The following is a 12,044-nucleotide window of genomic DNA, read 5'->3' as shown; positions in this document are numbered from 1 at the left end:
ACAATAGAGGTTCAACTTAAATGTACACCCCAAATTAAAAAACATAGTAAGAGAACCAAAAAAGAGCCACCATGGCTAAACAACGAAGTAAAAGAAGCACAAGAGGCAAAAAGGCATCCTTAAAAAGTAGAAGTTAAATCCTAGAGAGGAAAATAGAAAGGAGCATAAACTCTGGCAAATGAAGTGTAAAAATATAACTAAGAAGGCCAAAAGAGAATTTGATGGACAGCTAGCCAAAGACTCAAAAAGTAATAGCAAAAAATGTTTTAAGTACATCAGAAGCAGGAAGCTGCTAAACAACCAGTGGGGCCACTGGACGACTGAGATGCTAAAGAAGCACTCAAGGAAGATAAGGCCATTGCAGAGAAACAAAAATGACTTCTTTGCATTGGTCTTCACCCTTGAGGATGTGAGGGAGATTCCCAAACCTGAGCCATTCTTTTTAGGTGACAAATCTGAGGAACTGTCCCAGATTGAGGTGTCATTAGAAGAGGTTTTGGAACAAACTGATAAACTAAACAGTAATAAGTCACCAGGACCAGATGGTATTCCCCCAAGAGTTCTGAAGGAACTCAAAGGTGAAACTGCAGAACTACTAACTGTCGTCTGTAACCTATCATTTAAATCAGCTTCTGTACCAAGTTACTGGAGCATAGCTAATGTGACGACAATTTTTTAAAGGGCTCCAGAGGTGACCCCGGCAATTACAGGACAGTAAACGTGACTTCAGTACCGGGCAAACTGGTTGAAACTATAGTAAAGAACAAAATTGTCAGGCACATAGATGAACATAATTTGTTGGGGAAGAGTCAACATGGTTTTTGTAAAGAGAAATCATGCCTCACCAATCTACTAGAATTCTTTGTGGGGGTCAAAAAGCACGTGGACTAGGGGAATGCAGTGGATATAGTGAATTTAGATTTTTAGAAAGCCTTTGACAAGGTCCCTCACCAAAGGCTCTTAAGCAAAGTAAGCAGCCATGGGATAAGAGGGAAGGTTATCTCATGGATTGGTAACTGGTTAAAAGATAGGAAACAAAGGGTAGGAATAAATGGTCAGTTTTCAGAATGGAGAGAGGTAAATAGTGGTGTCCCCCAGGGGTCTATACTGGGACCAGTCCTATTCAACATACTGGAATTATCTGGAAAAAGGAGTAAACAGTGAGGTGGCAAAATTTGCAGAAGATAATTAAGTCACAGGCAGACTGTAAAGAGCTACAAAAGGATCTCAGAACTGGGTGACTGGGCAACAAAATGGCAGATGAAATTCAACGTTTATGAATGTAAAGTAATGCACATTGGAAAACATAATCCCAACTATACATATAAAATGATGGGGTCTAACTTAGCTGTTGCCCCTCAAGAACGAGATCTTGGCGTCATTGTGGAGAGTTCTCTGAAAACATCCACTCAATGTGCAGTGGCAGTCAAAAAGGTGAACAGAACGTTGGGAATCATTAAGAAAGGGATAGATAATAAGACAGAAAAGATCATATTGCCTCCATGGTACGCCCACATCTTGAATACTGCATGCAGACGTGGTCGCCTCATCTCAAAAGAGATATTGGAATTGGAAAAGGTTCAGAAAAGGGCAACCAAAATGATTAGGGATATGGAACAGCTGCCATATGAGGAGAGATGAATAGGACTGGGACTTTTCAGCTTGGAAAAGAGACAACTAAGCAGGGATATGATAGAGGTCTATAAAATCATGACTTGTGTGGAGAAAGTAAATAAGGAAGTGTTATTTACTCCTTCTCATAACAGAAGAACTAGGGGCTACCAAATGAAATTAATAGGCAGCAGGTTTAAAACAAACAAAAGGAAGTATTTTTTCACACAATGCAGAGTTGACCTGTGGAACTCTGTGCCAGAGGATTTTGTAAAGGCCAAGACTATAACAGGGTTCAAAAAAGAACTAGATAAGTTCATGGAGGATAGGTCTATCAATGGCTATTAGCCAGGATGGTGCAGGGATGGTGTCCCTACAGGGAATGGATCACTTGATATTACCAGTTCTGTTCCTTCCCTCTGGGGCACCTGGCATTGGCCATTGCTGAAAGACAGGATACTGGGCTAGATGGACCTTTGGTCTGACCCGGTGTGACCATTCTTATGTTCCCTTCATCTTAATAAAAAGCAGAGACTGGGGGACAAGTGTTAATTCTGTCACTATAAATAAAGACAAAACCGCAAGTGCTTCTCCATGATCCTTTCAAGGAACTGAATGAAGTGTACAATATTTCACCCTGTGTGGGGTTGCTATATTTCCTCAGTTTTAGCAGACAGTTATGTCCTTTTTGCCAACTCCTTCCTCTCGTTAGTGAAGGTTTGAAGACAACGGACTGGAATGTTTAGTTCTTTATTGGCAGTGCTGACATGCAGTTTCTGCAGTTACCATGTTAGATCACACACAATTCCTGCATTAGCAGCACTGTTTCACTGGTGAAAACTGCACAATTGTGAGATCTGTCAGCCTAGCTCATGGGAACTCCCAAGGATTAAGGATTACTGCGTAAATAGTCACCGTCGGGTTAATTGGAGCCACAGCACACATTTCCTCACTCTTCCTTGATGGCAGCCACAAAACCTCAGCAGAGGTGCTCTCAGTAATACTTCCCCACACCTCACAGAGGTAGGTTTCAACGCTTAATTAGTATGTACAGTGCTTTGCAATCCTTGGATGGAAGGTGATCTGGAAGGGCAGACTTATTATATCTTCTGCCACCCCCTTATCTGCGCAGGTGAATAGTCCTTCATCGTAGGAGTTGTGAGTGGTTACAAATGTCTGGGTCATTCAGATACCTTTTCTTTCCTTTCAGCTTCTTCTCCAAAATGGAGTCTTTTCCCTCTCCCAACACCTACCACCAACACTCACTACCAGACAGGCTAGTTAAATCCATTTTACACAAAGCCATCACCTATAGTGTATTTCCAGGGCACTTAGCACTAATATTATCCATTCTCCTTTGGTCTCCTTTACAGTCAGAGACTGTAAACAAATTGGGAGCTAGCTTTATGGGTTCCAAGTGGGCTAAGACACACTTGGGCTCAGCACCACAGCCTTGCAATTCCGAAGACCTAAGTTAAGTCGTCAAATGATACACACATAGTTGTGGGTGGTAGATACGGGAGGTTTGCCCACAGCCCCAGATCCAAACAATGATAAGCAGCAATGCTCCGCGTATCGGCTCAGGAGAGGTCCAGCAGCGGGAACTTCAGAATAGCAAGCAGGCACTAGGAACCCGACCCAGAGCATGAGCAGCTTTAAGCAGGCGTGTGGCGAGTTCCATGGACTTCAAGCGCTTCAAGCGCTTGGCTGGATGAAGACCCTGGCCATGCTCGGATGTGTTCTGCTATTTTTGCACTGTCATGAACACTAAACTAACAAAAAAAAAAAAAAAACTAGGGCTGTAAATTGCAGTTAACTCACGCAATTAACTCAAAAAAATTAATCGCGGTTTACTCGCACTGTTAAACAATAGAATACCAATTGAAATTTGTTAAGTATTTTGGATGTTTTTCTACATTTTTAAATATATTGATTTCAGTTACAACACAGTATACAAAGTTGACAGCGCTAACTTTATATTATTTTATTACAAATATTTGCACTGTAAAAAATGATAAACAAGAAATAGTATTTTTTCAATTCACCTCATACAAGTACTGTAGTGCATTCTCTTTGTTGTGAAAGTGCAACTTACAAATGTAGATTTTTTTGTGTTACATAACTGAACTCAAAAACAAACAATGTAAAACTTTAGAGTCTACAAGTCCACTCAGTCCTACTTGTTGTTCAACCACGCTAAGAGACAAAAGTCTTTTTACATTTACAGGAGATAATGCTGCCCACTTCTTATTTACAATGTCACCAGAAAGTGAGAACAGGCATTCGCATGGCACTTTTGTAGCTGGCATTTCGAGGTATTTATGTGCCAGATATGCTAAACATTCATATGACCCTTCATGCTTCGGCCACCATTCCAGAAGACATGCTTCTATGCTGATGATGCTTGTTAAAAAAAATAATGCGTTAATTAAATTAGTGACTGAACTCCTTGGGGGAGAACTGTAGGTCTCCTGCTCTGTTTTACCCACATTCTGCCATATATTTCATGTTATAGCTGTCTCAGATGATGACCCAGCACATATTGTTCGTTTTAAGAACACTTTCACAGTAGATTTGACAAAACGCAAAGAAGGTACCCATGTGAGATTTCTAAAAATAGCTACAGCACTCGACTCAAGGTTTAAGAATCTGAAGTGCCTTCAAAAAACTGACAGGGACGAGGTGTGGAGCATGCTTCCAAAAGTCTTAAAAGAGCAATACACTGAAGTGGAAACTACAGAACCCAAACCACCAAAAAAGAAAATCAACCTTCTGCTGGTGGCATCTGACTCAGATGATGAACACGAACATGCGTCGGTCCACACTGCTTTGGATTGCTATCAAGCAGAACCCATCATCAGCATGGACGCATGTCCTCTGGAATGGCAGTAGAAACATCAAGGGACATATGAATCTTTAGCGCATCTGGCACGTAAATATCTTGCAAAGCCTGCTACAAAAGTGCCATGCGAACGCCTGTTCTCACTTTCAGGTGACGTAAACAAGAAGAGGACAGCATTATCTCCTGCAAATGTAAACAAACTTGTTTGTCTGAGTAATTGGCTGAACAAGAAGTAGGATTGAGTGACTTGTAGGCTCTAAAGTTTTACATTGATTTGTTTTTAAATGCAGTTTGTTTTTTTACATGATTCTGTGTTTGTAAGTTCAACTTTCATGATAAAGAGATTGCATTACAGTACTTATATTAGGTGAATTGAAAAATACTATTTCTTTCGGTTTTTAGTGAAAATATTTGTAATCAAAAAGAAATATAAAGTGAGCACTGTACACTTTGTATTGGGTGTTGTAACTGAAATCAATATATTTGGAAATGTAGGAAACATCCAACAATATTTAAATAAATGGTATATTATTGTTTAATCGCACAATTAATTGCGATTAATTTTTTTAATTGCTTGACAGCCCTAAAAAACATACCAAAAAGGTGTTAAGAAACACGCATTAGAATTGAGAATCATAGAACATGTCCACAGCACAGAAAGAGTGAACTGAGTATGTTCAAGTTCTTTTATATCCTTTAAGAGAGAAGTAATTATTTTAGAGTTAGTGAGAGGGTCGGACTCCCAGCCCATAGAAAGTTAAACAAAGCAAAGGTGGCAGCAATAAAAGCTCCCACTCGGTGCCCTTAACCTTGACCTGCAGGAACCACTTTTAGTGAACGGTGAGTAGTTCACTCTCCAGGCCCAGCCAGTCACTGCTCCCTCTGAAATGTGCAACAAGGAGACAAATCGATGCCACGTGTGATGGTGGTTTGGGGATGTGAGCATCTGTCTAGAAGGAATCAGGCAGAACACCAGCTCCTGTTGCCAGGTCAAACAGCCAGACGACAATGATTTCTGATTGCTGTTGACCTGTACTGGATTTGAATAGTTCAAGGCTCTACCTCAAGGGCAATCCAGTCCCCGTTATCATTGACTAACATGTGCAGATCCAGAGCTCAAGATTTGATAAGTCCTACTTTTCCCCTTTCACCACTCTACCCTGCTCCACTTCGGATAAGGAGCCATATTTCCAAAACTGCAACTCCTTTCAGAGGCTGCAGCAACACCACAGATGTTGCTGGCAGTTTAATTGTGCTTTGTCCTTCATTGCTCTTTTATGGCCACTAAAAAAAGAAAAGTGTCAAGGGAAAAAATTTCCCCTTGTCATAGCTTTCCAGCTGGGATCCTGGCGAAGGGGATGGTAAACATCACAGTCCAAAAAAGGGAAAAAAAGCCATTAAAAATCCAAATGGTAATTCCCACCCATATGGCACAAGTACTCCATATATTTAGTTCTGCAAGACTAGCCTAGCCACTTAGTATTAGAAACAACCTAGAGGCAGGGGGAAGCTTCCCCCTTGTCGTTCGCTTTGGAGTTTTTCTTTAATTAGCCTTAAGAAAACACAGCATTCCTATCTGAACAATCCACGTTTCTGGTTATTTATTCAGTTCCCCACTGCTGCACATTACCCAGCCATACACTGCAGGAATACATCATTTCTCATTGGCATTTGCTAGCAGCCTCCACAGGCAGCTCACCACACCAGGGGGAACTGGACAGACAGCCTCCTCAACATGCAATTGCAAGGGTTGGGCAGAGCCCAGGTCAAGTTGGAGGAGATACGCTTCACCAGCAAAGAGGTGGGGAGGAGGCCTGGAGAGTTATGGTGTGACACAAAACGTACATGGATAGGAAATGCACATTTATATCCATTTCCCAAAAGCAGTTTCACCTCAGTTTTCACAAAAAAAAACACCTACCAACGTGGTCAATCAATGTTGCGAGGATAACATCTGGATACAAAGAAAAACACTCTGTTCAGAGGCCCCCACAACCTGTAGTCTGTCTTTGTAGGAGTCCAAATTCTCAGTGGGTTAGTGGGCTGACCTATAGTGTCCTTTCACCTGGTTGTCTGTCCAGGACAGAATTATATTTGCATCTTCCAGCAGCTACTTTATCTCAATAATGCCTCACTAGGGGAAGTTTCACCAATAAATAAGTAAATAAATAAATAAAAATCACTTTTTGTGCACAAAATTCAGAACTGGGATTGTTACACAGACCTATCAGGGATGTGAGATGGATGGAGCATTATATCAGTGAGATATTCAGCTGCGAGAGAGGGACTGGATGGAGACACAAGCACAAAGTTAAGAATCTCTGGCTATATCAAAGGGGAGTATTGTGTTGGGACAAAGGGGTATCACCCAAAAAGGAATGTGTCCTCCAGACTAGTACCTGGATTAATTACAGGTGCATTTAGCGAAAAGCTGGCAGGGATACACCACCCAATTTGTTTCACTAGCAGTTGTACTTGTTGGCACCGCTGGACGTTTTTCCACCTCCTCTTGTGGCAAAGAGGTTGCCGGTGAATAGTAGTAGAGTGTGTGGTTTTTCTTTTTGGCTTTTTTAGGAAGAGGATTTATAGATCTGAGAAGATCCAAGTAAAACAGAAGGAAAAGAGAAGAGGCAGAACATGAGGACAGAGATGTCTGGACACACGTGCATGTGTTGTTGGGGTTAAGTATGAATGAGATCAAGAAGTCAGATACTTGTACCTGAGCATGAGGTTCATCAGCTGTAGCCCCTCCCCTTTCAGGAAGCGATCACGGTTGGAGCTCAGCATTAGACAGGAACAGAGAGAGTCAAACAGGTTCTCCATCATTTCCTGCTCCTCGGCCGTGCTTGGATTGTGTCGTTTAAACACCTGCATGCCAAAGGGGACAAAAAAATGTAAGCCCTTACTTGGTTCCATATGGACACTGACATCAAACGCAAATTAACATTTTGCACGGCAAAACTTCAGAGTTTAACTTGTAAATTACAATTTTGCATAAGCCTGCAACTGTAATGGTAGCAACCACCCCCTCGGTGTATTACCCCTCATATCTCTGCTCCTTTCTCACCCCATGTGGCGTGGCTGACTGTTATTGCCACGTCCCAAATGGCTGCTAACAAATGGGATTAGATCGAAAGCACAACAGGAGGAAGTGCTGGAAAAATGGGAACAGGTTGGTTACCTGACCTATAGCGCAATGAGGTTACAGCTGATTACCAGAGGCATAACTACTGCTGACTGTGTACTCAGATGACCTCCTCTTTGTGCTCGTTTGTGTGTACTAAAGAAATCTATGATCACTTGAAATAGTCACCCTACCACCACCCCACTAGCACCCCTTGATAGTCACTTATGCCATTCCTGACCTCCTCCCAACCAATCTCTGCCCAACAATTCCACATCGTTAGTTTTTCCTATGATTTTTTTCTTCTGCACCCCAAAGACAGGGCCTCCCCTGTTGTCACTAGTCTTTATGCCTTGTTTTTTGCTTAGTTTCTTCCTCAAACCTTCCCTGTATGCAAGCCTCACATGACTACAATACAGCTGAACAGTCCTGGATAGTGAACACCAGAAGCAGTTGCTGAGTGAAGCAAATATAAGCCTGCACAGCAGCACCCTAGACCTTACCCACGCATGTCACCATCACTTCAGCAAACAAGAAGTCATTAAGGATACAAACCTGAACAAACCCCCTTAAATGGTAAACAGGCAATGCGGTCTAGTGCACGGAGCAGAGGACGCCAGGAGCACCCGAGTTCTAATCCTCGCTTTACCTTCAAGTCTTTATGTGGCTTTAAGTAAACCATTAACTTCTCTCATGCCTCAGTACTCACATCTCTAAAATGGGGACAACCCCCACCTGTCTTAGAGGGTGAGCTCCCAGTGGAAGTTTCTAAAGTACTATGAAAGTGCTGAAGAGCGAGCATTATAATGCTACAATGTATACAAGATGCCAAGACAGAGCAATACCTAGCATCTCTTCCACTCCGGTTACTCTTTTTGCTCACCACTCTTTTCAACCCCAATCAGTGAGTCTCTCAATGGCAGACCAGAAGCATATGAATTACTCACAGATAACTGCTGAAGCAGCACATCGATCCCATCCAGCTCCCCAAGCAATTCCCTGTTGTCTAGAGGAGAAAAAAAGAGAGGAAAAAATGAAGCTAACTGTCAGATTTTACAGCCGTCTAACACTGATACATCAGCAAACAAAATCAATACAGCTTGACAGAGTACAAAAGCTGCAGAGAGACAGAGAAAGCAAGGGGAAGCCAGAGGCAGAAGAGTGCTGTCATGATCTGAAACAAGCCTGGATCCTATCCTAACAGAATATCAATAGCAGGGCTGCATCTCACCATCATTATTCTGGAGCAGAATGGCCAGCACCTCACTGCAGTACAGCTTATTGGCATCAAAAGGCATCTTTGCCTGTTGGAAAAAACAAGGATGAGAAACCCATCAGGGGCATTGCTCTGGGTGTTTATTTTGATTTAGAGAATGTGCTAAGCAGATCACTCAACACATGAGCAACGATTAAAACTAAACACAAACAGCAATAATCTTACAATCTGACTCAGTGCCAAGAAAAAAAATTAATTCTTCTCACTGATTTTAAAAAAAAAAAAAAATCAGATCAACTCTGATCCTTGCCGATATCTTCAGAGGCAAAAGCTTGCGTAACCAAGTATGCCTAGCAAAGTCTACAAACCGCGAAGCTGAACATGGCCTGCCCCTGGTTGCTTATGGGGAGTAATGTGTTAGGATTTTCCATACCCACCTACAGAAATAAAGATTATACATAGGTATGTGTGCACGTATCCTCACCCCATTGTGAACAACGTACACCCACCTCACCAGAAACTGAATTAGGGTCAAATGAATCACAGTAAAGCTACCCAGTGGCAAACGCTGACCTCATACACCCTGACGAGGGCCTGAGATGCATCAAGCAGGGCAGCAGGCAAGACTCTTGCACTGCCATGGTCCAGACTGTATCGGGGCTCTGGGTCTCAATCCCACATCTTGCAGTAACACTCCAGTCACTCGGACATGATGAAAGCGAACAGGCTAGAACTCTTTCTTGGAAGAAAGGCAAGACCCTTGGACTGGGATCATGAATCATGCTTAACTCCCCAGTTTTACCTACCAGGCAGTTTCATTTGAGGGAACAGTTACAGACTGGACAGTAGCAGTTCAGAAGCACTAATGTGGGTCAGTTCACCAAAGGCATTTACAAAACAGGCAGCCTCCTTTAGGGCTTTTACTTTCCACTGTCTGGCCATTAATCTTCCCTTGTACACAGAGAAAAAAGTAGTAACACAAAAAGGGTTAGGTTTAAAATAGTGTTTGCACCAGCCACTCTCTGCCTGCCATACACAGCTACCTGCAGCTTCACTAAGGGAGAAGTCACTACGCAAGGTGTCCTCTGGACCAATCAACTCAGTCCGTTGCCACATTAGAAAGAACAAGAGAGATTAATATCAAATGACACTAATGGAAACTAGAATGCACCACGGAGTTTCAATGTACTGTTTACACTAAGCCTTTTCCCCAGAAAGATCCCAAACCGCTCTACAGACTGCAGTTCTCAGTACCAATCTGCCAGCTCGGGAGATGGAGCATGGCAGCCATTCTGGGCCATCTGTAACAGTAACCAATGAAACCGGTGCATTCCAACTCCCTGTTGAGACAGGCACTGTGAAATAACAGTCTGTCTCTTACCCACACTCCTGGGTGAGACACACACTGTACACTAGCAACACAATACAATTTTTATGAGCAAGTAAAACATAGCTTCTTCTGTTGAGGGCGTTTTGATGGACAGAATGCAATTAACCAAGTTAGAATACAGTCAGGAAACCAGAGCTCACACATCTTTACTCTTGTGAAAGAGCCAGGTCTCTTTAGTGACCTTTGGCCAGAGCCTTTGTTCTACGTCCGGTCCTGAGGATGGGACCTCCAGCAGCACAGAGCCCTTACCACATGTTGAGGCACTGGCTTAATACTCTTCTCCTGGAACCGGCACTATCTACTAACTCACCAAAGCCACTTCTTGGGAAAAACAGGCTTGCAGGTGTTGACTGGACAAAGACTTCTTATGCTTATCCCAGCCCAAGATGTGGTCCTGGATCAGCACATCTGTTTGCATGCAAAGGGATAACGTATTTGGCTCAAAAGAAGCCTGAATGTGTTCAGGGAATAAATCAGCAACACGCTCTCGAGGACTGCGATGCAACTTAACAGACTGAGGGCTCACTCACTGACAACAAAAAAAGAGAACCAAACGCCCACACAACGCAAGGAAGGTATTTCCCATCCAATGCTGAAGCAATGGGAGGGGGCAGGCGCGTGTCTGCGGGGGCAGAAACGTTCAAATCAGCCAAGTACTGCCAAAAGCAAAGGTCACTGAATAAAATTTCATTAGTGTGAACCTTCCCACAATGACAGCTGTAAGCAAGAGTGAACACTGCCTGACCACATTGCACTCACACCCTGCAGAAATTAAAACAGGTCAGAATGAAGACAATGCCTGCCTTCAGCACCAGGCTTTCCAGGCTGTCAGCGTTCACGTTTGGCTGCACTAACCAGGGGAATCCAAGTGGTGATTATTTTGCTTTCCTAAGTTTCTATGTCTTTCAGCTGTCAGAGTAATTACATAGTAGAGAGTAGGTCTGCATTTAGTACATACTTGCCTGGAATACAATTAGCTTTACTTTTTTTTGTTTTTAGCCAAACGAAACATAATTATGTTACCACCTGCAGTCAGAAATTATAGGTTACTCCTGCTAACAGCTACGTAAGGGACACAGAGGAACATCTGCGCACTTATGCAATTGGTGGAATATATTTTGTGGTTCAGTTACCTTTTGACTACTAAGGTGTTCTGTACGGCGGGGCGGGGCGGGGCGGGGGAGTTCTCCACTGCTGGAGGTGCTATCTTTTGAATGAGACAAAGGCAAGGGCTTGACCACTAGCATGCCCTCAGCGCATGAACAGGGCTGTTAGCTCACTGGCTGCAACAGCACCCCCACAAGCCCCTTCTGAAGGGAGACTCACCTGCTATTTCATACGGGATGTTTGCATGCACTCTCCATTGTTTTCAATAGACTCTTCAAGGTTAACATCATCTCAGCATTTTCCTTGTGGGCATCCAAGCACTGAATCCTTCTGAAACTTACCCCAGCCCAAGGTGGGTCTTGGGCAAACACTCCTTTGCATGCAAAGGATTAAGTACTTGGCTCTTCCTTTGAGGTATTTATTTCCCCTTCCTACCCCCTACTGGTTTTTCTGCAGAAGCAGCTAACAAGGCTGCCTTTTCTTTAATTGTCCACCAGCATTACCAGGAGGAACACGCATGACTCAGAAGACAAAAAGTGCTTGCTAGTGCGTAACAGCAGTGGAGAACGTTAACATGTGGTACCAGTGGTCTGGGTTTATTTCTTGGCAACAGTGTAATCAAAACAAAAAACAGATCCTTCTTATTCAGAGAACATTCCCCACCACATCCTAATAGTTACACAGAAGGAAGTTTGGAGCCTTAACAAGTTAAAATTACTAACATAGGCCCCGATCCCTGCAATTGCAGACATCA

General features: G+C 42.9%; 1 protein-coding gene across 1 annotated transcript in view; it reads right to left on the bottom strand.

The window, feature by feature from the left end:
* CTNNBL1 (catenin beta like 1) overlaps positions 1-12,044 on the bottom strand; it is a 106,940-nt gene that overhangs the window by 50,436 nt on the left and 44,460 nt on the right. The window contains exons 8-10 of the mRNA XM_048819545.2: positions 8,809-8,881; positions 8,525-8,583; positions 7,173-7,321 (exon numbers count right to left, since the gene is read on the bottom strand). Coding sequence (XP_048675502.1) covers positions 7,173-7,321; positions 8,525-8,583; positions 8,809-8,881 — 281 coding nt within the window. The remainder of the gene's footprint in view (positions 1-7,172; positions 7,322-8,524; positions 8,584-8,808; positions 8,882-12,044) is intronic.

The sequence above is a fragment of the Caretta caretta genome, chromosome 13 (genome assembly GCF_965140235.1).
Source record: "Caretta caretta isolate rCarCar2 chromosome 13, rCarCar1.hap1, whole genome shotgun sequence".
NCBI lineage: Eukaryota > Metazoa > Chordata > Testudines > Cheloniidae > Caretta > Caretta caretta.
This window is presented reverse-complemented; position numbering and strand designations above follow the sequence as displayed.